Source organism: Struthio camelus, chromosome 1 (genome assembly GCF_040807025.1).
Source record: "Struthio camelus isolate bStrCam1 chromosome 1, bStrCam1.hap1, whole genome shotgun sequence".
Taxonomy (NCBI): Eukaryota; Metazoa; Chordata; class Aves; order Struthioniformes; family Struthionidae; genus Struthio; species Struthio camelus.
The window spans coordinates 79,689,596-79,714,982 of record NC_090942.1 but is presented as its reverse complement, the minus strand read 5'-3'; the positions used below and the strand labels follow the sequence as shown (position 1 = coordinate 79,714,982).

General features: G+C 40.5%; 1 protein-coding gene across 1 annotated transcript; it reads right to left on the bottom strand.

The window, feature by feature from the left end:
- Positions 1-17,000: 17,000 nt before the first annotated feature.
- Positions 17,001-25,171, bottom strand: UPK3A (uroplakin 3A). The gene is made up of 6 exons (XM_009678805.2): positions 24,929-25,171; positions 23,928-24,083; positions 20,905-21,184; positions 19,631-19,713; positions 19,033-19,165; positions 17,001-18,188 (listed from the first exon to the last, which is right to left on the bottom strand). The coding sequence occupies exons 1-6, from the start codon at positions 24,981-24,983 to the stop codon at positions 18,101-18,103; spliced, it is 795 nt and encodes a 264-aa protein (XP_009677100.1). The 5' UTR covers positions 24,984-25,171; the 3' UTR covers positions 17,001-18,100.
- Between the last annotated feature and the right edge of the window lie 216 nt (positions 25,172-25,387).

Sequence of the window (25,387 nt, the reverse complement as noted above, 5' to 3'; positions counted from 1 at the left end):
TTCTCATAAAGCGGAGTCCAAAACACAGCACTCCAGATATGTTCGTACGGATGCCAAACGAGCAGGGGAGTCACTTCACTCAACCTGCTGGCTGCATCCTACTAATGCAGCCCAGGATGTAGCTGGCTGCCTTTGCTGCAAAGGCACCCTACTAACCCTTGTTCAACTTGTGCACAGGCAGTCCTTTTTTTTGCTAAGCTGCTTTCTAGTCAGTTGGTGTCAGGCTGTATAGCAGCATAGGAGTATTCCATCTCAGGCGCAAGACTTGACATTTGCCTTTGCTGAACTTTATGAGGTTCCTGTCAGCTATTTTTTTCCAGTCTATTGAGGTCCTGCTGAATAGCAGCCCTGCTCTCCTAGGATATCAATTGCGCACCCCAATTTGGTACTGTCCACAAACTTGCTGAAAGTGCATTGCATCCTATCATCCAGGTTTTAATAAATATTTAGGGTTTGGTGCTCTCCCATGCAATTTATTAGCAGCTTACTCTGCCAATGTTACTGAAATAAGCCCTGGATTGAGATAGGCAGCAATAGCAGGGATAGTTGCTCTTCTCTCAGCTTGTATAGTAGATTAACTTTCTGATCATTAGCAAAGATAAAATTTGTCATGACTTTTCACAAACAGAAAAGAAAGCTTGGAGGAGGAGAAGGGTGAAATCTTAGTTCTATGGGAGCTAATGGACATTTTGCCACTACTTGGACAATTTTATACCTTTAAAAATATCAGGTGGCTGTTATTAAAAATATCTGTATGAAATTCAAATAATTATCTGTTTTCTAGTGGAGTTTTCTGTGTACTGCATAGATTCTTCTATGCAGTTTAGTCCTGTTGAATTTAACCTTGAGTGGATCTACTCAGCTATCTGCAGGTTTCCTTATTGAGAACCTTCTTCACTTCTCTAGAGAAATTCTTTATTATCCAGGATCAGGTCCTAATTAACAGCACACATAGAAGCTTGGTGTATGATTTGTTTTAAAATGCTTTGAGTAAGTAATTAGCATTTAAAAATACTGAAGGAGCAAGCTAACAAAACTGCAGATATAAACTTTTTGGAAGTATCAAAGTTTGTTGACACCTGAAAATTGCTACAGTGCCTTCTTCCTCTCCCCTTTCCTGGATCTACAATCAGTTCGCCAGCTTGAAATAAAATGTATGAGCCTCTGTTATCCTGTAGGTAACATAGAAACTTACACTAGCATGCTATTAGGATATGTGTACAAGTCAAGTTTCTCCATGCAAACATACTCTAAGGTACTCTACTACCAGCCAGATCCAGTTCTGAAGCTGTGAATTAGCTGGAAAATAGGACATATTACAGGTTAAGAAATGTACTAACAAACATGACTGAGTTCGTGTTCGGCCAGCTTCCGCGCAGGAGATCTGTACATATGCATGGGAATGTATTTGCAACCTCCAATCATTAGTTAACAGTTTATGTTCACCCTGAACATGTGGAGTATCACACAAGGTGGGGGAGGGGGCATGGCATAGAATAAAGATGGCTATACTAGAAAGTTAGATTGCTTTCATCGTCCCGTATAGTCATAGAGTACAATTTAGATTGTTTTAATCCTTCTGTAAAGTTACAGAATACAACTTTCCTCACATTAGGGCTCAGAAAACTTTTAATGCTGCTTATAAAGCTATAATTAACTGCATGCAAGGGAAAAGTTAAGCTGTATCAATAAAATACATGGCTTTTTCCTTGAAGTGATGATCCTATACAGTCACGCCCTGTGTCTGATGGTCCTATGCAGTCATGCTCTGGGTCTCTTGACTATCAAAAGATTATTCTCTGAAATTCTAATGGCACCAGTGAAGGGGTGTGAATGCTCCTCACTTCCCCTGGATATCAGATTCACCTTTACCACGTCAATCATTCTTACCCATCGTCTTGCGAAAGAGCTTTTTTTTACATCTCAGTAATGCTATCACATATTCATTTCTTATCTATAATAAGGAATTACGGTTTGGTTTGTTGGTTTACCTTAGATTATTTTTGTTTTGCTGTGCCCCTATTTTTATTTCCTTCTGCAGGAAAGCCTCTTTCCATCATTTTTACAGTTTTCTTGGCTAGTCACATGTTCTAGTTGTGATAATTTCTAAGCTGCCTAAGAACAGCTCTTGCCTTCGGTGGTGGACAGTAGAGCTCTGGTGCAAGTTTTAAGCAGAGAAGAGAAACACAGAGATGGCTCCTGCCCTGCTGTTTTCAGCACGGATACTGTAAAGTCCCTGCTTTGCAGCAGCAGTCCCAGCCCCCTGGGTGGCTGCCCAGCCTTCCTGCCCACAAAGTGGGGCTTATGGCAGACAATATGCTAGCTCCACGTGTTGGCGTGGGCACCGCGCTCCTTATGTGGCTCTTTCTGCCCAAATCACATTTCTGGCATCTCCCAAACTTCAGTGCTGGATGATCTTGGAATTAGAAATGCAGGTTCCTCCCCCCAGACCTTAAAAGGTGCACTTACACTCCTAAGTGGACTGTTATAATGAACTGCATGGAAGGGAGAAGTTAAATTTGTATCAGTAAAATTTGAATTTACTGAATCAGTAAAATGTGACATGCAACTAAGTCTTTGCTGTAAGTACTATTCTTGCTATTGTTCTGATTCTAGATCAGCACTATGGGTGTCAGCTGTACCTTTACTTTTGGATGGGACTCCTTGCCTTCTGCTACCAGGGATATAAGCTATCAGGATGCTTCAGGGTTAACCTGAAGTTGTTTTTAATCGGATAGAAGACAGTATCAAGAATTGTCGTGGGTGGCTGAAACTGACCCATTACTTGAGTTTTGACTGACTGTCGGAGAGTTCAGGTGATCTCTATACTAGGTTTTAAGAATGTATCTAAGATGCGTAAGATAGCTAACTCAGTTTCACCCATGCCTTTGCCAAGGTTTATGCTCTGGCAGATGCTACCAGCAAGGATACAGCGCTTGTCAAAGCCTCCTTTCAGCCTCTATTATCCTAAATACACTTAGACTCTCTTACACATTAACAAGTATACTTCATAGGGTACTACCTGGCGTCACCCACAGTGTGACTGTGAAGTTATGCCCAAAGAAAGGCTTGTGCTTGTAAATATACCTTCCTAGGATTTAAAAAGTCATAACCTAGTCTAATGGAGGGGGACAAGTATAACTTTCAAGTATTGAGCAGGTCTCCCCCTTGAAATACAACAGATGTATTTGGAAAGCATCGAGAAAGTACTAAAAACATTTTGTAAAATGTCTTATGATGTAGTGGTGGCTTCTTTAGCAATTCACCATTACAAGGAAATAATTTCTGTCTCAGTTTTTTAAAGAATAATCTTCCTTTCAACCAAGATTCAGGGTTATTGCAGTTTGAATCAGGACATATTTGTGGTTACTATTAATCTATTTACATCACTCATTTTTATTTGTCATTCAAAGAAGTGGTCAGAATAGAGGGGGAAAAAAGCCCCTAAACTCTATTATAAGATAGAGTTTATTCTCTAATTCTCACATTTGCTGAGAATCCAAACACAATAACTTATCAAGACCATAACCTGTAGATTATTATGCATGTTTTTCAGCTAAAAATGTGAATCTCTTTAGCGAAAGTGTCAGAATAGTGAAATTTTAAATTATTATATCCATAGATACAAGACACCTTTGCTTTTTTTGCCTTTTTTTTTTGCTTTTTGATCATTGTCAATAACATATTTCATGTGTATAGCCTGTGGTTTTTTCATTTCAGTGACAGCATAAGTTAAATTTGTATATTATTTATTGCATTTCAATCAGTCAGCGTATTCTGTGCAGTGAAGCAGAACTTTCTCCCCTGGCATGGACTACAAAAGCATCTTTTTCCTCAATATGAGTTATCTGAGAACTGCAGCTAAATTTCTGTTATTATCATTCCTTTTTATTATTGATTGTGTGTTGTCATGCACTTTGCTTTACTATAGCATTGTCATTTTATGAAAGTAATCACCGTCTTTAGTTTATTCTTAAGTATTGAAAAAGTTCATGTGCTCAATGACAGAAACATAAAGAGATTGATTCTAAGTCCATTGCATGCATATGGAATGTTTTCTGTATGAATTCAGTGGGCTTTCATCAAGTCCAGCGAAATAAAGTCTGTTTATGCTTAAACATGTGAATTGCCATCGAACTCAATGGAGCTTTCATGGGCTGGTTTCAGAGCAGAACTCAGTTGTGAGTAATCAGCTGAGATTGCGAGTGACTTCTGTAATTTTCTGCTTAATTATAAGCAATACATTATATGAAGGTTATTGCATAGTTTTGTAGAGGTTTGCCGTATTACTAGAGGTCACTAAGTATAGCTTACTATTCAGTCAGGCATCGGCTTCTTCACATTTTTCAACGTTGTTCTCTTTTGCAAAGATGATCTGGAATCTGTCCTTTTTGAGATCACAGCAGAAGCTTTTTAGACAGAAGTGCAACTGTTCAAAATAAATTCTGATCACTGAGATCAGATCTGTAAGCAGCAACAACTATTCCAGAACTCTTAAGTAGCCCCAGCCAAAATATTTCAAGTGGTAATGGGCACAGAATGCTTAGGAATTTTAAATGATACTGTAATTTGACATATGAAACATACAACTCCTGAGGTTATTTACAGCACAGCTGTAAGTCTGGATTTGAAGATGGGCTGAGACCTGCTTAAATATGCTCTTAAATGTCAGTAAGAAGTCTGCAGAGCTGAGTCAACAGAATAACTGATGTTCAGCTTCTCTAAGGATCAGACATCTGAAGTTATTACAGTAATAAACTGTACTACTAATATGAAATATCAGACTTGAATCTATGATGCAGAAGACTATGATCTCTGACTTAAGGCTATAAATGGAAATTCAAAGGATATATACCTAGGATCAGTATGCCCATAGTTAACTATTAGACAGCATACATACACTTGGCCGTGTCCACCATCCAGTCCTGAATAGAGCAACTATTCCAAAATGTTAAGTTACAAAGTCCAGTCTATCACCGTTAGACATACTACTTCTAAAAAAAAATTAGAAGTTGAGCTTTCTCCCATATTAACATCACAATTAACAGCAAGTTTTATATTATGCTCCAGGAGACATTAATTAACGGTTCAAATTAACCATTGCTGTTCATCTTAGGCCTAGAGATTTGGTATGGCTCGTCTCTTTCTCTAGAATTTGAGGTAAATGCTGTCACTACACACACTTGATGAATCACATCTTCACTACCCAGTTTGCATAGTTTCTAATTTGTTGTGCTACCTCTGCAACATACGAGGCTTCACATAAAATTATCTCCAAAGACAGTTCTTTTGTATTTGCTGTTGATATTATCCTGGAAGGAAATCCTAATCTGATTGCTTTGTGATTTTTTTTTTAAACTTTGAAGAGCTGCTGCTACAATTAAGCCAAGCAACCACAAACATCTTACAACAAAAAGCAGCAGTCACCAACGTTCTTCCAGCTTGCTCTTCAAATGATGCATCATATACTATGAAACCTATCACTAAAACGCAACTCCCCCCAGACTCAAAACAAACGAAAACAAAAAACTACCCAGGACATTAAAGGAGACACAGCAGATTTTCAAAGCTGCCTTTTTTTCTTTTTATATCACAGTCTAAGAATATAAACAACACTACTTAAAAATCTAAACATAAGATTTTACATACATTTAAATACTCGTGCATTCAGACTGAGAGCAGTTTAAAGTGTGTTTTAAGATGTGCTATTTCAGCTACAGAAATTAAATTTAATAAGATTGGATTCCAGGGAAAGAGTTTCTATGTGCACACGATCCTGTTTGAATAAGCTAATAGAAAGTCTGGTTGAAAACACGTGAACATACTCTTTGAAATGGCTTCTATCAATCCAACAAAGTGTCATGTTTCTTTTAGTAAAGTTAGATGTAAATTGGTCTAAGAGTGCTTTCATTAAGGTTTTGCACTGGATCGACTAAGTCAGTTTTAAAGAATATATAATTAAGCCAATGCAATATATTGCATGCCGGTGAGCCTTTAGATATCTGGGGAAAACTGTTAGATCAATAATGTATTGAACCAAAACAGATTTTTGTAAGTCTGTACTGTAATTGTTTTAAAGATAATAAGGGAAGTTCACAGTGATAGGTAAGTTTGCCGTATCTGTGTAGATATAGATGCAGATATTAGCGTGCACATGCTTTATAAATTCAGTCCCTTCATGTCAACACTTCGGAGCAATTCCACTCCGGTACAGAAACTGGTCCATACGTGAGATTTTTGTCGCTGCTCACCCTTCAGTCCTGCCCTTCTCTGCCCCAGGTCTGGAGCTGTCCTGGGCACGGTGCACCTTGCGAGCACGCTGAGCCCCAGCTCCTGCCTGCTTTCAGTGTTGCTCCCTGGCTTTTCTCTCTGGCTACATTTATACCAGAGGACAAGCGTTCTCCAGAACACACTCATGGCTTCACATCCTGCAGGCTGGGGAACTGGCAAGGCATGCTGCAGCACCCTGCTGATTAAGGTTTTCTTCCTATAGAAGCTGAAGAGGGGAAGAGTGGAGGGGATAACAGATTCCCCAGTCTCACCGCAACATAGAGCAGGATATAGCTGAGCCTTACAATTTAAACATAGAAGTTATTGCCCATAAACAAAGGCAGCCGGAAAAGAGAAGGCTGACTCCCAAAAGGCTAAGCTGATCAAGGCTAAGGCTTGATCTAAGCTGCAGCAGTAGCTATGGTGCAGGCTGTAAGGTGTTGATTTAGTTCATAGTGGCTTGGGTGGGCAGGGATCTACACTGGTTATCGACACAGCCATAACCACCAGCTGTGACCTTACTAATTAACAGGATCAGGTCGTGGACCTGGAGCTCTGACACATGGTCGTTCCTGCTATTTGTTGGGCACAGTTTTGGCTTATGACAACCGGCACTCCTAGCATCGGTGTCCAGACCTAGTCCGAGGGACAGCGGTACGCAGGTGTCATTCCCAGTAGCAGTACGGACAAGGCCCTTTTGCTTCGAGGAAAGCATTTAGCCGTTTGAATGTGAGGCATGCTGTGTCACTTGCCCTTGAGGCCAGAGAAAGCACCATGATCTATTTTATTTACTACTACAAACATGGATCCACATTTCGCAGACTTTCCCTTTCTGTTGCTTTCTATGCCGGTGTAAAACAAGCAATTAACTGCAAAGTAAATGCCCTTATTTGGATTTAGTACATGTGTAAACAGTTATACCTAGTGAAGTGTAACAGAGTAATAGAAATTATGCAGTGTTATTATTTAAAGAAAGGTTTCAGTTCTGTGTGTCTGTTCAGTGCAGCAAATGTAGTACAAGGTGAGAGCAAATAAAGAGAATTGATGAGTGCAGCTGAAAGATTTCAGTATCATCTTAAAGACTCACCAGTCTGTGTGAGCTCTTATCACAGCTTCTTAATGCAAAATAAATTAGTCTTGGGAAAGATGAAAAACGTACATCAAACAGTCACTTCAGTAGAGTCCTATGAAATAGCATACTGTTTTTATTTTATTCATTAGCTCTGGGTGCTGTTTGCTAATACATTATAACGTCAGTCCAGTCCAAACAATAATAGATATTGTTTTAGTAAAGGAAGACTGAAAGAGACAAGACTACGATCTCTGCAGTTATTTGAAGAATCCTGTTCTATGTAAGGATTGAATAGAATCAGGAAAATATTTTTTAGCTTAGGCAAATAGACATAGCCCACCACCCAGAACTAGAAGTGGGCAGAAACATTCTTCCCATCCCATACAAAGTAAGGGATGCCAAGGGGGGAAAAAAAGCCATCATGAACATGTATATGAATTAAGATTTAAAGGAAAAACATTCTTCATCACTGAAACATTTTGGGTTTTGTACTATTTAAAGGTTTGTTTCCATTTCAATTATTTTCAGTAGCTTTAAGTTTCTAAATGAAAATTTATTCCAAGTAAAGACTAATTGTGACAGCTGGCCAGTTTTTAAATGAGAATTCTCACTTCACTATCTTCTGAAGCCAGCAACTAAAACCACCTTCTGACTCATGAGTATCACTCAAACAGTTCAAAACGAAGAGAACCAGGAGAGAGAATATGGCTGTGCATGTGGGAGAACCAATTCCTGAATGTAAACTCATATTTTGTCTTCTGTGAAAATCTCATCTCTAAGGCAGTGGGAGCTATTTTTCTTTTATTTTTCTTTTATGATACTACAGTGGTTTTTTTTGATTAACTTGTGATTAAGATATTCTCAATTATAAGGACAAGTTAGACAAAAGATACATTTGTAAATACTTTTCTGAATTATTGCATAAGTTGATACTTACAACATGAAATGTTTCTAAGGAGAAAAACCTGGAGATCAGCTTGCTTTTTTGGAAAGTCAATCCTTTTTGTGTGTGCTAGAGAAAGAAAAAAAAGCCCCTTGTTTTCCTATCATCAGTAGAAGCAAAAAAGTTTTTAAGAGGTTAACACTTCTAAATAAGTTAAACTGAGCAACGTTGTTTTCATTTCATTTGGCTAATACAGTACCTCTAAGATGATGATGATGGAGTTGATTGTGGAAGAGTCCTTTTGTGTTATCATTTCCGTTCCCACCTGATAGTTAACACTCATCAACTTGTAATTTCCATCACCAATACCCATTTTAAAAAGATCTCTAGCTACTATACACAGGACAGTCTTGAATTCTCCCAGAAAGTAGATTTGTATATTACAGAAATTACGCAGAGATTCATATCCATCACAGCTTGAAAATAATAGCAAAAAGCCTGTTAATTATACAACTCAAAGAGCGCATCAAAACATTTATACTGTACTATAAAGATGTTATCTCACGGTGGAACACAATTTTTTGTGAAGTGAGGCAGGAAAAGAGATCGATTGTATAAGTACTGTGAGTCTCAAAGCATGAGGGAAAGCAGCATCCCTTAGGATACTATTTTTCCTCCAAGTCACAAACAGAGGTTGGGCTGAGTATTGGCACAAGGAGGAAAGCCAGCTGAAGACAGTGTATCACTCCTGACACAGGGAGAAGCATAATCTGAACTCTTTTAAAACAATGCTGATGTTATCAGGCCCAGAAGGGGTAACTACACAGTGATAACGAGCACACTTTATGCTTCCGTCCTGGGTGCTTCCTGGTTAGCAAGGTAGTCGCTGCAGCTCTCCTAACTGAGGAGCAGGCTTGACTTGTGGTATGATCAGAAAAACAGGTTTAGTTTATTGTTCTACTCTAAGCACATTGCTCTCTGCGAGTTGCACCCAGACAGTCCCCATGACAGTATTCACATACCTTACTGAGCCTTTTTGTGTTTCTTGACTATCCCTTTCTCCACCGCAGTCCCATCCTAAACAACCAGCCAGCCTCTAATTATTTTTTCCCTAATGGTCCTAGTTTTGCTACCTCTGTTCCAAAATTTGTTATTTCTGATACTATTTTCTATGCAATCTTGGCCTTATATGATATTACTAAGATGGCTACGTGGGCATTCTTGGCCTTGCAAGATTCTTCTGCCCAAAAGGTCCCCAACACTGCCTTCCTAATTGCTGTAAAGTCCAGCTGTTCATCATACAGCTCCCTCTTTAACCACATGTTAAATGCAGCCGTTCCTCACAGCACTATCTGTAACTTTTGTCAGCTTCTCACATTGTTGTCTGTCATGTCCAGCCATTTCTCACGCCGTGTTCAGTAGCTTCTCACATCCTGTTCGGCGAGCTTAACCTCAGGCCAAGACCTTATCAGTGCTCTAGTTATCCGCTTGCAGCTCCAACAGACTTTAAGACATGTAGTCACTGTTCCTGTGATAGCATCCATCTGTTCCTTTCTTAGGAAAGATTGTGGAGTGCTATCTTAGTTTAACTGGGCAATTTAACGATAAAAAGAAAGAACACACACACAGACAGGCATATTCTATTCTCAGGGTACAGGATGAGATGACTATTGACTGATGTGTTAGAAAGGACTGAATAAAAAAAACAGGAGGACCACTTCTGTTACACCAATAAATGATTAGCATTGCCTTTGGCTTGATCCCACAGTCTTCCTCTACAAAGTGATGATTTTAGCAGTAAACACCCCCAAAACAGTACACCGAAGACAGATTGTTAAAGGTGACTTTATCTGAAGACCTTTATGGGTGTGTTCTGAGTTAGAGCTTGCCTTGGAATACTACTGGCGACAAGTGGAAGGCATTCATGTCTGAAATGATCTAAATAGTTTTCATTCAATTCCTAGTAGGCTGGAAGCTATGTGAAAGAAATCCTGTCTAATTATACCTAGCTCCTTTAAATCCTTCGAAGGAGCAAGGTGTGATGGACATAAGCGTTGAACTAACCTGTTCTAAGTAACCTGAACTAACTAGAAGTTCATAGATGAGGAAGGCACTTTCATTGCCTGGACATTCAGTGAAGATCAGAAACACTTCAGATTTGTAAGGATGGCAATCCTTTCCCACATTTATGATTGATAATGCTCCAGTAAATTGAAAAATACCTGCGAATCTAAACATAAAAGGGAAAAATGACATACTTGGTGCAGCAATTGAATTAGTTAGGAAGTGATTTCTGTAATTCCCTGGTTACAGCTTTTTGATGGGAAGCAACTTGAGCTGAGTTTGTACAATCTGTAAGGAAGAAGTATAACATTCTACCAGAAGTGCTACGTCCATTTTCTGTTTTTCAAATACTGTGTACCATTTATAAAAGTAGGGATTGGAATCATATCCTAGAAGGAGTCAGGCTTATTGCAAGAAAACTAATATGATGAGGTCCTTATCAATTAGATATGAAAAAACAATACATTACCCTCTGATCAGAGTAGTATTCCTCCAATTTTCTTCAACTCATGTGAAAGATCGTTAGAAATCAGTGATTAGTGGATCAGCCAAAGATGGCAAAAAATCTAATATTGACAACATTTTTTTCTAGATCTCATAGATCAAAATTTCTAAAGAGAATTTCTACATCATTCTTTACATCTGTCACGTTATAGCAGTGATGCAGATAATGTTAAATGCATCAACTTTGTTCACAGAAAATGACCCATTCTCTGGAACTTTTGAATGCTGCTGTATGGTAGAAGGTTTGAAGAAGAACAGATAGCAAATAACTTCAGACTTCTAATACCAACTGAGGCATTGGAAGAAATAATACAGCTTTCTACAACAGATTTATAAGGAAGCAATCCCAAAAACAACAATCAAACATTCTAGTCCTTCTATTTATCAACATTACTAAATTTGGCTAGGACTAGAGATGTGCAAACAAAGCATTATATGAAAACATTGATCCTGGAGATTCAGAAAATAGAGATAGTAAGTGACATGCTATCATTTGCTGCACAAAAAGAACAGAATTTCACAGGATGCAAGTATAAAACTAAATGTCCTCACCAAGTAACTCCTAGATACTTATGTTCTGCTAAAAACAAATTAATCCTGGAATATTAATACTTATTGACAGTATTAACAACATTGGTATACAGCACAATGTGCCCAGTTGAGGAACAGCATATCAGCACAACATATTGCTACAAAAAAAGCAGTCTTTGTCCTAAAGAACTTACAGCCTGATGTAACATGAGACAACAAACCCACAGAAGAATGCAAGGTAACACTTGAATAATTTTCAGGTTTGATAAACATCACATCAGTTAATTGAAGCTTGATGAAGTCTTTCATTGCAAAATATTTTGTAGACTTCACTGCACAAGTCTTTCATGCCTGAGAAACTGCTATCTAGTGCATTATACTGGTACCAACAAGGAAGATCTACCACATGGCTCTCCAGCGCTGGCTGCACTCCAATCTCTAACACCCTTTGAAGGGCCTGGGGAGGAAAAGTTGACCTTCTTTTTTTTTTTCTTCTGTTTTCTAAAGCAAAGCTTTCCACTCAGTGCCTCTGAACATATAAACGCAGTGAGCCAGCAACTGCTCTGTTTCAGTTCTGGATGGTCAGAGTTGATTACGATCATTCCCCTTTAACCAAGTAGATTACCTTCCTCCCAATTTCAGAGTAATTTTGAATTGCCTGGTTCATGCCATATGTCACAGGAAAGCAAAAAAGCATGTGTAAAAATAACAGCTGGAATACCTATGGTATTGGCAAAGTGTGCTCTTATATTTTAACTTAATGACATGAGTCCGCAGCTTAAAATTGCCCTTATGACATCAGACCTTAGGATATTTATTGTAACTGTGATTTCAAATTGCTGTTGATACTGTCATATCTTTTCTATCAGTAAATCCTAACTGGCTTCTATAGAGGCGCTTGCTGCAAACTTCCATTCAAAACAGAGAATCGAAATAGAGTCAGTTTAACCTTCTAGGGGCCTATTCCTAAATTTATAAAACATATGAAAGGGAAAAACTCTGCCTAACATTCAACATACACCAAACAGTTTCACATGCTCTTTCTGCTTGGACTCCACTAATTTGAAAGCTGACTCACCTTTTTTATTATTATTTTTTTAAAGCTCAGATAAAACTGAGATGATCACTCTTTGGTTCTGTTATTTTGCATAGGTAGACATGTAGCCCCTAGAGGCAAATATGGAAAAGGTCAGAGCATTTCTTCAAGGACAACCATCAATACTAGCATTGCAAGTTGTCCTATTGACTTTGTCAGGGGTCAGACCTTGCAATAAATCTGGAAAAAAAGTATGGTTTACCAAGCATAGCCAAAGAAAGCTTAAATGCCATTTTAAAACATTTAGAAGTTGGTCATTCTGCTGAGATTTTTGCCAACAGAAGTGAAAGATGGTACTGATTAAAGTAGAGGAATTGCAGTTTACGTACACTTGTTCAAATGGGAATGGCTTGAAACTCACAAATTTGTCTCCTAAAAAAGCAGTGAGCAGATTATAACAACTTTTGGTCACAGCATCAGCTATGCATGAAAGAGTACTATTTTTAACAGTCAGATAACATCCAGCACGCTTTTCTTTTCAAGAGGGCTAAGTGTTAAGCTTTACCAGGCAGGATGTTGTAAGAACTCACAAGGTGCAAGAAGGGAGGGGAGGAAAAAGAAAGTTGCTTATTTAAGGCTAAGACTTCATATCTGCAGTTTATTCAGATTTAGGTTTGAGGAGTGCTTGGTGCCATTGTTACAATTCCTCTGTATTTGCTAGGTGTCTGTCACTTGATCTCTCATCAGATTCTAGCCTTGCAAAGATAGAATAAGCATATAACCATAATTAAATAGAAAAAACTAGTGCCAGCAGTTCAGTAGCAGATTGTTATATTGCAGTAACACTCTTAGATTTTTTTCTCCCCAAAGTAGGGCCACGATGGCAAGTAGAATACATATACATCAGAGTCTCTCTGAAACAGACAATATATACAGTTTCAATCAGGATTCCGAAATAATTTCCAAAATTTGAAAAAAAATAAAAACATTCATGATAAACTAAAAGAATATAAATTTAGTAATAAGCCCATATACATTGTTGAGACCTGATACAGTGCTGTCTTAGTCTTATTTCTAAGCGTTAGAAGGTAGGTCAGGTCAAAATGGGTGAGTGATGGATTTTAACATTGTGTACACATTACTACCCTGGCTGGTGTAGCGACATAGGTGTGGAGAAAGCAGTAGAAGCAAGAAAACAAATGCAAAGAGCAGTTTGAGCCATGAAGACAACGCAGTGATCGCATAGGTTGGCAGAGCTACACCGCGCATGCTTCCTTCTGCTGTGTGATTCTTATATTGATCCTCCCACTTAAAAAAAAAATTTGTTTCCAGATTTTAGACTTTTCTGAAGTGCCCTACACATTTCATTTTTTTTTTTTTCCAAAGAGATGCTTACATTTCGTTGATAAGACCATAAAGAAATAAGAGCTCCTGTGGGCTCAGTCTGCTTGACAAATCAGGCCACTGACTTTTGAACGCATAATTTCCAGAGGAAGCTTTCCTCCTACAGGCAAACTACTGCGTTGTGTGATTGTTTTTTCTTTCCCTGAACAAGTCTGTAAACTTCTGGCAGGAAATTTGAGTGCATTTTGTTCATTAGTAAAGCATGCAGCACTTCACTGATGCTCAGTCAGTACCATCGGGTACTGAGATCAAACTCCTATTTCGCAATTTGGTCCTGAGTTTGGGATAGGTTTCTTGAGCACAGACAAGGAGGTATGTCACAAATACTGGTAAAAAAAATTGCCTCAACTCCTTCACAGTACAGTTCTCATGTACTCTGTCCCAAAAAAGCACCAAATCACTGTTATAATCAAACAAGCTGTTTCCTCCTTTATCTAAGAAGGAATTTTAAAAAAGGAAAAAGTGTTTAATATTCCTGATAACTGTCAGTTAAAAATATGCAAAATTTATCGCTGAATAAAAGATAAGTAGGTCTGAAGACAATGACCTCTTCCCTCACCCTGCTCATATGTTAATTCTGATCAGTTACGCATTTGCCTGGTGTGAGTAAAGCAGAAAAGGCTTCTTGTTTGAAGATGTAGAGGACATTGCCTTCATGGGCACATCAAGTTCAAGGAATGCAACATACCATCTCTCTGCTTATTCATGTCTTTAGCCACCTTTGCTTCATTTATCTCCCATTAAAAAGTGTTTTCATTTGGTATCCTTCCAGAATTACCTGTGCTATAGTTTAACAGGCTTATAAATGCATCATAATGATCATTACAGTTGGCACAGGAGACTTAATCAACACAAGACTCACGTGATTCAATGTTGTTACAGAAACATTCGAATAGCTGATGGCCCCAGGACAAACCAAACCACACAGTCATTGCCTAATCACAGGGAGTGCTTGAAACCACATAAATCTTGTCTAGCTCTTACCCTTTGCCACTTTCCTTCCACATCCAAATTCAGCCAGTTCCACAGACGAGTTGGGTTACATAGCTGCTAGTGGCTAACTTCAGCTTCTCTCTTTTCTTCTTTTTTTCAGTGCAGTCAGTCCATGGGCTGAACTGCTAAGGCAGCATTCCAGCTGGCACCTGAACTGACAGCATGCTGGAGCAAGTGATGCAAAGGGAGTTTAGTGCACTTACCTTTCAGCTCTGGAGACTGGCATTTAAATCTCAACAATAACCTCATCCTAGCACTAATTTTTCCCAAGCACAGTTTGTAGCATTCAGTACTTCAGCCTGTCTGTATTTCTCTATCGAAAAATGCCAGGACCCAAAAAACAGAGACATGAAGATCAGAAAAGGAGTACATAATTATGCTCTGGGAAAATTAATTCCATAAGGGTTGTATTCACCTGTGTGCAGACTAGCAGGCAAAGTTTTCCTAGAGCTTCTCATGAAACACGATCTCAAGTTCAACTTGTATAGGACCACTGTGTAATATATAGATAAAATCTGAGCACAATCCAGAAGTGTTCATGTAAGCAGAACTTCAGTGGTGCTTTCTGGACTCTCTATCTTTATTTTTTTCCACCACATAGTAACACTTGCAATCAACATTTTCAATCCATTTTGCAGGGTCGCTGAGGAGATGAAAACCATCATTCAGTGCCCAAAACAACGGCTAGGAGTTGAGGTACAACACCCAGAAACAGCTAGTGTATATTACTGTTCAGTTTTGTCTTGTTTCTGTTGATGTTTTTAATGCAAACATGTAAGGGTCAAAAACTATCCTTTTGTTTTGTGACAGAATCACAGAATGGTTGAGGTTGGAAGGGACCTCTGGAGATCATCTAGTCCAACCCCCCTCCTCCAGCAGGGTCCTCTAGAGCATATTTCCCAGGATCGCGTCCAGGCAGGTTTTGAATATCTCCAGCGAAGGAGACTCCACAACCTCTCTGGACAACCTGTTCCAGTGCTCTGTCACCCTCACAGGAAAGGAGTTTTTCCTCATGTTCAGATGGAACTTCCTGTGGTTCAGTTTCTGCCCATTGCCTCTTGTCTTGTCGCTGGGCACCACGGAGAAGAGGCTGGCCTCATCCTCTTGACACTCCCCCTTCAGATACTTGAACACATTGATCAGATCTCCTCTCAGTCTTCTCTTGTCCAGGCTCAACAGGCCCAGCTCCCTCAGCCTTTCCACATAGGAGAGATGCTCCAGTCCCCTCATCATCTTTGTAGCCCTCCGCTGGACTCTCTCCAGTAGGGCCACGTCTCTCTTGTACTGAGGAGCCCAGAACTGGACACAGTGCTCCAGGTGAGGCCTCCCCAGGGCTGAGCAGAGGGGCAGGATCACCTCCCTCCACCTGCTGGCAACACTCTGCCTAATGCACCCCGGGATACCATTGGCCTTCTGGGCCACAAGGGCTCATTGCTGGCTCATGCTTAACTTGTTGTCCACCAGGACCCCCAGGTCCTTCTCTGCAGCGCTGCTTTCCAGCAGGTCAACCCCCAGCCTGTTATGGGGTCAGCTTGGGGTTCTTCCTCCCCAGGTGCAGGACCTTGCACTTGCCTTTGCTGAACTTCAGGAGGTTCCTCTCTGCCCAGCTCTCCAGCCTGTCCAGGTCCCTCTGAATGGCAGCAGTCTTCTGGTGTGTCAGCCACTCCCCCCAGTTTAGTATCATCAGCAAACTTGCTGAGGGTGCACTCTGTCCTTTCATCCAGGTCATCGATGACTACATTGAACAAGACTGCACCCAGTACTGACCCCTGGGGGACACTGCTAGCTACAGGCCTCCAGTTAGACTTGGTGCCACTGACCACAACCCTCTGAGCTCTGCCATCCAGCCACTTCTCAATCCACCTCACCGTCCACTCATCTAGCCCACACTTCCTGGGCTTCCCTATGAGGATGTGATGGGAGGGAGCAGACACCAAGGCAGCAAGCAGGCAAGCTTTAACATGCTGCAGTTTAGATTACCCATGGCAGATGGGTACCTCCTGTGCAAATCCTTTGGGCCTAAACCCTGAAGTTTAAAACTCACAAGTTTTGCAGTCACCAAGCTATAGTCTCAGGTACAGGTACTCCCATCCTGCCAATGTCTGACTTAACAAATTTTTTTAGTTTTGGTAATCCGGAAGAGAATAAGTGCCTCTCCCTAAAATAAGTATCAGTGCAAGATCATCCATGCCTGCCAGTGACAGTAAGCCACCTGTACCAAAACAGAGTCCTTACTTATTCTTAATCTGATACAGTTTGACTAATTTAATTATAGTCTAGGAGAACAATAGTAACCAGTGACAGCTTGTGCTTATTACAAGTAAATACTTGTTACAATAGGATAGTTGCTCTTACACACTGAAGAGGTAGGGCTTTGAAGTTCAATCTTCCTCATAAGCTTTTTGTGGAGACAAATCAGTGTAGGTGAAAGTCTACATTGATGGAAAAATGCAGTACATAACTCGAAAGTAGGGCAAAGATTTATTTCTAACCATCAACTGAAATCCTGAAATGAAGGAAGAAAATTAGCTTAAAAAGATCCCACAGCCCAGATACTAAGACATGAAGAGTGCTGGCTTGCAGCCACTCGGAACAATGATCAGGAATGTGGCCAAGCCTGACAGCAGTGAATATACTCATGTTTTTCCCACTGAACTACTATCTCCCCCTTACTATACAGGGTTAGTATCCCCACAAGGCTATTTGAGGGTATTTAAGCATTTGAGATCAGAATTGCTGTGCTACAAAATAATTGGAACTTGTTTTGTTTCTTTTAGGGGAGGGGAGAAAAAAGTTTTATGATGTAAATAGTCAATAAAATACTGATGCAACTGCAGCTCCCTGTTGCCCACCTTTTAGTCCCTAGCTTTCTTCAAGAACGTCTTTTTCTAAAGCAGCCTGTTTTTCTTTAATTCCTCGTCAGTTACTACAGAGAAAGGTTGTGGCACAGATGACTGCATCAGGGTCATCTAATCATGAGAAACAGATCAGAGGTGTGCACCAAAGCCTAATCCAGATGACAGTGTGTATTAGACAACCTCCAATTACACGAGTGAAATTTAAAGGTCTCATGAAGCTTCTTTCTTTAGTCCAGGCATTTCATATGTGCCATACAAGGCAATTAACAAAATGAAGTTTCATTAGGTTAAGATAGGATATCATGTACTGCAAGATTTCAGAAAAAGATTTTCCGTATGTCATGTGCGCCTTTCGGCTCCAGTTGCCTGGTGGCATACTGTAGCTTGCTTTGAGCCAACGTGGAGTAAAAAAGACGATCCTTTAGGTCTAGCACATGTAGCGATTGAGTTGTGTTTCCAACCTTGACTTGCAGCAGGCTGTTTGTTCACTCAGAGCTCACCTGTGGCCTGGGTTCACTTGGCAGAGTAGTCTGAGACATGTGCCTTGTCTCTGCAGAAGAATCTTCTAATCCCCTAGTTGAGACGTGAAAGGCTGTATTTAGTTACAGTAGAGGCTGCGTGGAGCCTACTTTCACAACACCCTGCAAAGACTGAGTGCTACTTGAATCATTTAGCATCAGAGAATACCATAGATTTTTAAATAGTCATTTGCTGTGCAGTTTTTGCTTTCCACACCTTTAATCCAGGACCCTGGCAGAGCTGACTGAACACAGAGCACTTGCATCATTGTCAAGTGAAAAAATTAGCTTTCTGCAGCCCTGCTACTCACTGTTTCTGAAATTTAGTTTATTCTCACAAGAAGTTCAGCTTAGAAATCAGGGCAGCAGGTAGAGAAGACTAGAGGCCATGCATAGACTAGTTCAATTACACAGCACCAGCAATATCTCACTCACTTATTTGAAAAGTAACTTATTTCTACAGGGTAGGAAGCAAATCTGTTGTACTCAAGCAGTCATTAATTAGTATAGAATGTGATCTCTGTGAATATCTGCACTACTTAAGATAGTTTCAAATCTCTTGAACTAGATGGATAGCTGCAATATATACAGAAGATTATATAGACATTAAGTATGTACAACTTGTTTTTTCCAGTAGTACTTACTGAAATCTGACAGCTAGTAGGTTTAAGATTGTGCAATAATTACAAGAGGTGTTGATCTTGGCCTTGGTAGGGAAGATCATGACAAAAAGTAGTCTTTCCCTCTGTTACCAAGTTCACAATTAGGAGGACACCATCTGGTCTGTCATCTCAAACAACACTAGCAACATCAGCTTGGAACAGTTGGGGAGGTGGCTGGTGACAAAGGGGTCAGGGGAGCCTCTGTTACTAGGAGTTGAAAGGTATAGCAGTACTTACTTGACAGCAGAGGACACAGAAGCAAGAAAGCCAGCAAGCAGAAGGAACATAAAAACACTTAGGATCGACGTAACGACAATCATGCCTCCACTCCTTCGACCAGGCCAGGTATCAATTTTCAGGGGAAGTTTAACTAGAAAAGCATGAAAAGAATGTTCCTGTCATCTATTTTTGACTAGTACACCCTCACCAAAAGGGGAAAGGCTAGTGATTTAGGAGAGGCAAAATGATTCTACCTGAAGTCTTAGCTGAGCTACAGAAAACAGGTTTAATGCTCAGTGCCAGCCTTTAGAGGGAATAAGACTGTCTCAGCAGGCTAGCCTGTATGATTAGTACCTGCATTACACAGAAATTTCAGCATTGCCTCAACTGTCAAGTAAAATGTACAAACCTCATCTTTACTAAAATAATTCTTTTGTTTTGAAGGTCACAAAAAAAGCAGAACATTATTGCCTATTTAAGTCTGCTATTCCCATAGTGAAAGGCTGACAGAATTGTTTAAACTGTAAGAAAGGACTCGATGTTGCTCAGTATGAGTAATAGGTATCCTAAAGCAAGTGCAGCTTCTTAGAAGACCTGAACAAAGCCACAGACTTACCTCGTCTGGTTTTGATTGGATCAGACCACAGAGTCTGGTCTTTCATGATACCGTCAGTGTTATCTACCAATATGTATTTAAATCTGTGGGGGGAAAATTAAATTAGTTATTTCAAACTTGAGCTTCCTTACTAGGATTTTGTAATCTACTGAATTAGCTAGTTGGTCTTCAGCTTTTGTTGAAGCATTAAATAGAGATAGTCAAAGGTAACTGGCTATTTGCAAAGATCTTATAAGAAACAGAATAGAATTAATCATAGAAAAAGCATTCTGTACTATGTCATGTACAGTTTGCACTTCATTCTTGAGCCTGGGCAGATGATAGCTTTCCAACAATATTTTTTTCCCAGCTTGCTATTCCCTGTTGTGAAGAGCTTCATTATTTAGGAAAGCAAGTGGTTTTGATTTCCATATGGAAGTCAAATATTTTATCCAACAATAGAGAACTTTGGCACTTTCCCTGCTAGAGGAAAGCATTGAAGAGAGAGACCAACATCAGATTTGGCTAAGAAATTAAGTTTCCATTCCGTAGTAGTCTGACTTTTCAGAAGTGTCCAGAGAAGCCAAGACAGTTTCTGCAAAATTAAGCCAATAGTATTCTGTTTCAAAAGCGTATTAGGTCTCCCCAGCAGACATTGCTCTATGTGATTGCTATTTTTACTATGGCTTTTAAACAGGGGATACCAGCATTAACAAGCATTTCAGGTAACAGCGGGCAGGGTCCCCAGCTTTCCTGGACAGTTAACTTCCCCAAAAAACAGGACTCTGATAAGTTAGCAAGCCACCTAACCCTCACTGTGAAGCCTCCAGGCACATTAGGGGCTTCCTGGAGCTGGGGACCAGAGAACCTTGGTCCCCCAGAATCCCACCAAAATAAAGCAAGCCGAACCAGAGCTGTGTCTGCACTTTGTCAGAATCACTTAAGCTAAAATACATGATGAATAATCTCAGTGTCATTTCCTAAGCAAAATCCTTTTCCTTCAGCAGTTTCTGATCAGATGCTATCACTGGATCACTTACTGCAACAGCAATATAGATTCAGCAGTTCATGCATGAACTTTCCTAGTGATCTGTGAATTCAACCTGATAGAGCAAGATAAGCCCTACAGAGAGTTAGGCCAAAGCTAAGCCACCTTTGTTATTACCTTTGCAATGGAACACTTTGGTTCTGGACTAATTTGAATGATGCTATTGCAGGGGAATATGGCAGACTAAATTTTGCTTCCTACTGCATTTTTAGAGGAGTAATCACCTTGAGAGAAATAAGAATTGTACCTGTATGTTGTATCTGGAGTGAGAGGTGGGTTACAGACATCTAGGAAGTTTGGGTCATACAAACAAGTCCCATCACCCCCAACTCTGAAGAGGTATTGTTTGAGGACATCAGAAACTTTTTTGATGTCTCCTGCATCAGCAAGGTCTGGGGGTGATGCGCAGTTGGGTACATTGAACAAGGCAGCCTTGTAAGGTCCAAGCCGTCCCCCACTTGTTTGCTGAAACGTGCTGTCAAGTGGTTTGTTGCTGTTGTCAGTCACCAGTGAGCTTATTGTACTTGCTGCAGGAGAGAGACTTTTTAACAAGGCTGTTAGAACTAGGTCGTCCCTTCCCATTCACCCAGTGTTTACTCAGTGACTTTCTTCTACCCAAAAAACAAAAGTCTGCTACCAGTTTGGCTGCGTAGAGGTCCTACCGTCCCTCCCCATTTGCTGATAAAGCCCTTCTGACATTTATCCTTTAAACTGTGAAGGCTCCACAGCATACCTCAAAGCAGTACTTTTTGATAGCCACCCTCCCAAAATTCCTCTTTTCCAAGGAGAATCTAATGGTGTGGGGAAGGGAGTGGCAAAGGGTAGATGAGTCATAAAGTCACAAGCCAGAAAGAAATTAACACACTTTTACCTTTCTACATAGGGTGAGTAAAAAATAGAGAGTTTGATGAAGAAGCCATCTCCTTTCTTCAAATTCTGAATACCTTCCTAAGGAAACAGCAGCACTTCTGTGCTTTTGGAATAGGGTTGAGGGGTCTGCTGCCCAGAGAGCAGTTGGCTCAGAGGGAGATATTAATCTCATGTCAGAAGAATTGACCATAACAATCCTGTCTCCTGGAGCAGAAACCCTGTGATCTCTGCCTGTGCAACAGCCATACCTCCCGGAATAGCGAGGTAAGCAGAGGCTTCATGGATAGATGCAATACCTACCTTTCTGAACGAAGATCAGAAAAGTGGCCATGCCAGTGCTTCTAAACAGCATGCCACAAAACAAAGTCTGAAAGTCTTCACAACCTCAGGCAAACAGTGGATCTGTGCCCAGCCCTACAGCAGAGGGTGTGGAAGCTCAGTTCCAACTCTCAAAGCTTTCCTGCTGCAAAGCCAAGGCACAAGTCCCAGGAGATGCTCCCAAGTTCTGCGGCTGTAGTTTAATTTATTTTGAGAGCCGCCCCCCCTCCCCCAAGCTGTTCAGTGCTGTTAACAGTGGAGGAACACCAGTTGTTCCAAAGTTGCGGTATGTAGGCAACTACTTCAGTTTGGAAGCATTTTGTTGCACTCTTGGAGCAGAGTTCTTGCAATTGCTTGGTCATGAGAGGCTTTTAGTTATGATCCAATGCAAACTAAAACTGTTTTGCAAGAGAAAGGTTTCTTGCACAGGTTAGAAACCTTCAGAATCAGCACTCAAGTCGGTTAAGCCCTTCCATTCAAAAGGAGCCAATAATAAGAAAGTGAATAATAGCTAAGACCTATTCTAATCATAGACCTGATACCCCCAATTATACTCCTTCTTACCTAAGTCTGTTTCCCCACCCAGTCTCCACTTCAGGAACTCCAGCTACAGGAGAGTTAGCCTGGCTGTGGTGAGTAAGCAAGACTCATGTCTGACACAGGCACTAACAAGAATAGACTTAAAAGCTGTATTACTCTTTCAGACTTTTGTGAGACCCTGAGCTTGATAGCATGCTGAGACATTTTCCTTCCAGCAGAACTGAACACAATGTGTTAAGAAAATTAAGTTATCTTAAGTTTATCCTGTCCCTGCTCCAAAAGACATCCAAGGGTGAGCCAATATGCTGCTTTCCAGACCAGAGACAAATCCAAACAAAATTCCTCCCAATTTGCCAAGAAACAAGTTTGCATCTGCTTGTTTTAAAAGTAGCAGCATAGATTTCTCCACATACAACCCCTTTAGAAGGGATTCATCCATCAACGCAGGAAGCTTTTGTCACAGAAAATGAGGTGGTTGATGTAGTTTCTAACACAGAACAGTGAATAACAAAGTTGCATATTTGCAGTTATAATTATATATCAGATCAGTGTAGCCTTTTACGTAGTTGTAATGCACTTGCCATAGCCTGTTTCAGACATACAAAGGTGCATATTTCACTTGTGGGAAGCATCTCAGAAGGCAGTACGTTCATGATTGTATGTTAGCTGTATCTGACAGCATATCTGGTTATGGTTTCTACCATTACAATCAAGAAGCATTTTCCTGCCACCTTTTCCAAAAGGGCAACAACCCAGCAGTGTAAGTTTCAGAAACTTTCTGTGCTGTTAACTTGTTGTTGGCCAGTTCTCCCTCCTCCTCTTGCCATGAGTTCTCTTCTCTATGCCTCTCAGAAAAGGAGGCTGCATATCACCTTCAGGGAAGAAGTTATGTCATTTATATCTGTTGGGTTAAGGAGTAGCTCTAGCTGGCATTCAAAACAGTCTGCCAGAACAGCGGGAAACAGAGAAGGCAGCTCTTTGCCACTGCCAAGCAGTTATGAAATTCATTTTATGAAAGAATCCACAGGCCAGGCATCTTTGACCACAAGTCTAGCATGACTTCTCTTTGTCCACAAAGAGTTCTGTCCCTGCAAGCGTTGGCTACCCTTGAAGTTTGCACACCTAACTACGAAGCAGATAGCAGTAGTTACCCAGCTTCTCTTACCAGATTTACTTAGGGGTATTCAGATTTTTATGCAAGGCATTCATGTTCAAAGATAAAGTGTCAGACTGTGGAACGCTTGGTTTTATTAGCAAGTTTTTGCTAGGCTGTTTATAGCTGAGAGTGTTGCTGTACGAGGAGTCAGCTAATGCACCGCTCATGCTCATTCTTGTTATTCAGCCCCACTGAAATACTATGGTTATCTTAGAATAAAACTTTAGAGAAAGTTGTGACCAGAGGCTCAGCTTGCATGCAGTTTTCAGCCACACATTTTCTCCTCTTCCCCAATTCAGACACAGTCCCATCAGATTTTGAAGAATTACGTTAGAGGCCACATAACGTAGTTATGCTCCAAAGAGAAAGTAACACTGCATACTTACCTGATTCCATCATTGCATACAAGTAGACAGCATAAGATTTATTTGGGCTTAGTGAGCTATCAAACATACAGAAAGGTTTCTCTAGAGCAACTGTAGTAAGGGTGGGATTGTTTGTAGCAAGCTGAGGGACTGCAATCTGAGGTTTCAGGCTCTGATCTAGAAAAGAAAGTTATCAAAAAAGTGCATGAAAGTCTTTTTCCACTCCTTCTGCAAGCTCTGACTCAAAAGGGAGGGTAGGCATTGCTAGTGAACAACATTAAAGCATAGGAAGGAGATATGAAATACATCTGACTGGAAAGCAGTCCATCTGTCCTGTGAAAGTCTGAGAGTTGGTGGGGTTGTTGTAACACAAAACAGATTTAGGGAGGAAGGGAAGTAAGAGACATGGCTGCTCCTCAGGAAGGTAAGAAGCACATTAGTCACATCACCTCAGATGAACAAAGGCAAAGTCTTGTTAAATGAGAGACTTGAACCTCTGTCATTAGAGTCCCATATATAGCACCACCCCCAACCCCTCAACAACAGCACCCCAAGCAGTGCAATTATTTTTCAAATCCTTTAGCTACAAGGAGTCTTAATAAGGTTTTTAAGACACACAGAGCAGGCATAACAGATCTAGCAGAGCCTTACAGAAAGGAAAACTGTCTAGGAGAGACACTGGAGGGAGAAAGTGGTACTGAAATAGGGTTTAGTATCAGACATTTCTCCACCCCCTCACCCTATCTGCACTCTCCTGGGAAAGTTTAACTAACAACTAAAAGAAAAAGAAACAGAGCTCTCCCTCCTCCTTCCTGACCTAGATGCAGCAGAGGCACTTCAACAAGCTTCCAAGAAGAAAACAGTACCTGTTTGCAGTCCTAAATACCCCTCTCAGCACAGGTCCTAGAACAGAGCTGACACCCAAGAAGAAACAAAGACCCATAGAAGAAACAGGAAGAGAAGTACAAAGAGAAGAGCAAGAAAAAAGAAGGCAAAAACAATCACAGAGAGATACCACTTACCTGCACACAGCTGCCCCAGAGAGCAAAAGGCTAATACAACCCAATTGCCTCTCATGCTTGAGCCCTACCAAAGCCTACCCCAGAGAAAAAAGAAAAAACAGCAGTGGGAGGCAGCTCCAGCTAAAAAACTCCCACGTGCACTCCCACCCTGAAGTCAAGCACACCTGCACCTTTCCATAAGCTCCCTGTGGTTAGGAGCTACCTGTTCCCTCAGCACCTCCCTATATGCTTATCTTCCCTCCTGCTCAGGTGGCGCCAACCCCCAATCTTTATCAGCTCCCAGGTGGGGAAGGGTGTTGGAGCCTTCATTTCCACTCAATATTGCACACCAGTCTAGCTCTCAGCAGTGCTATGGTGCAAAGAGGATTTTTTTTCCACACATATAAGTGATAGGTGGCTTTGTTCTGTCTCCTTGTGTATCTTCTTCTGTTTAAAAACACTTTTGAAACCTCATGAGGA

Bases quoted from the DNA above. Each gene is read 5' to 3' on its own strand.
- UPK3A (XM_009678805.2), bottom strand. From the start codon at position 24,983: ATGAGAGGCAATTGGGTTGTATTAGCCTTTTGCTCTCTGGGGCAGCTG. The intron at 19,166-19,630 runs GTAAGTCTGTGG...ATGCTTTTCTAG, and splicing joins TCCAATCAAAACCAGACGAG to TTAAACTTCCCCTGAAAATT. The intron at 18,189-19,032 runs GTAAGTACTGCT...CGTCTCAACTAG, and splicing joins TCTGTGTCCTCTGCTGTCAA to GGGATTAGAAGATTCTTCTG.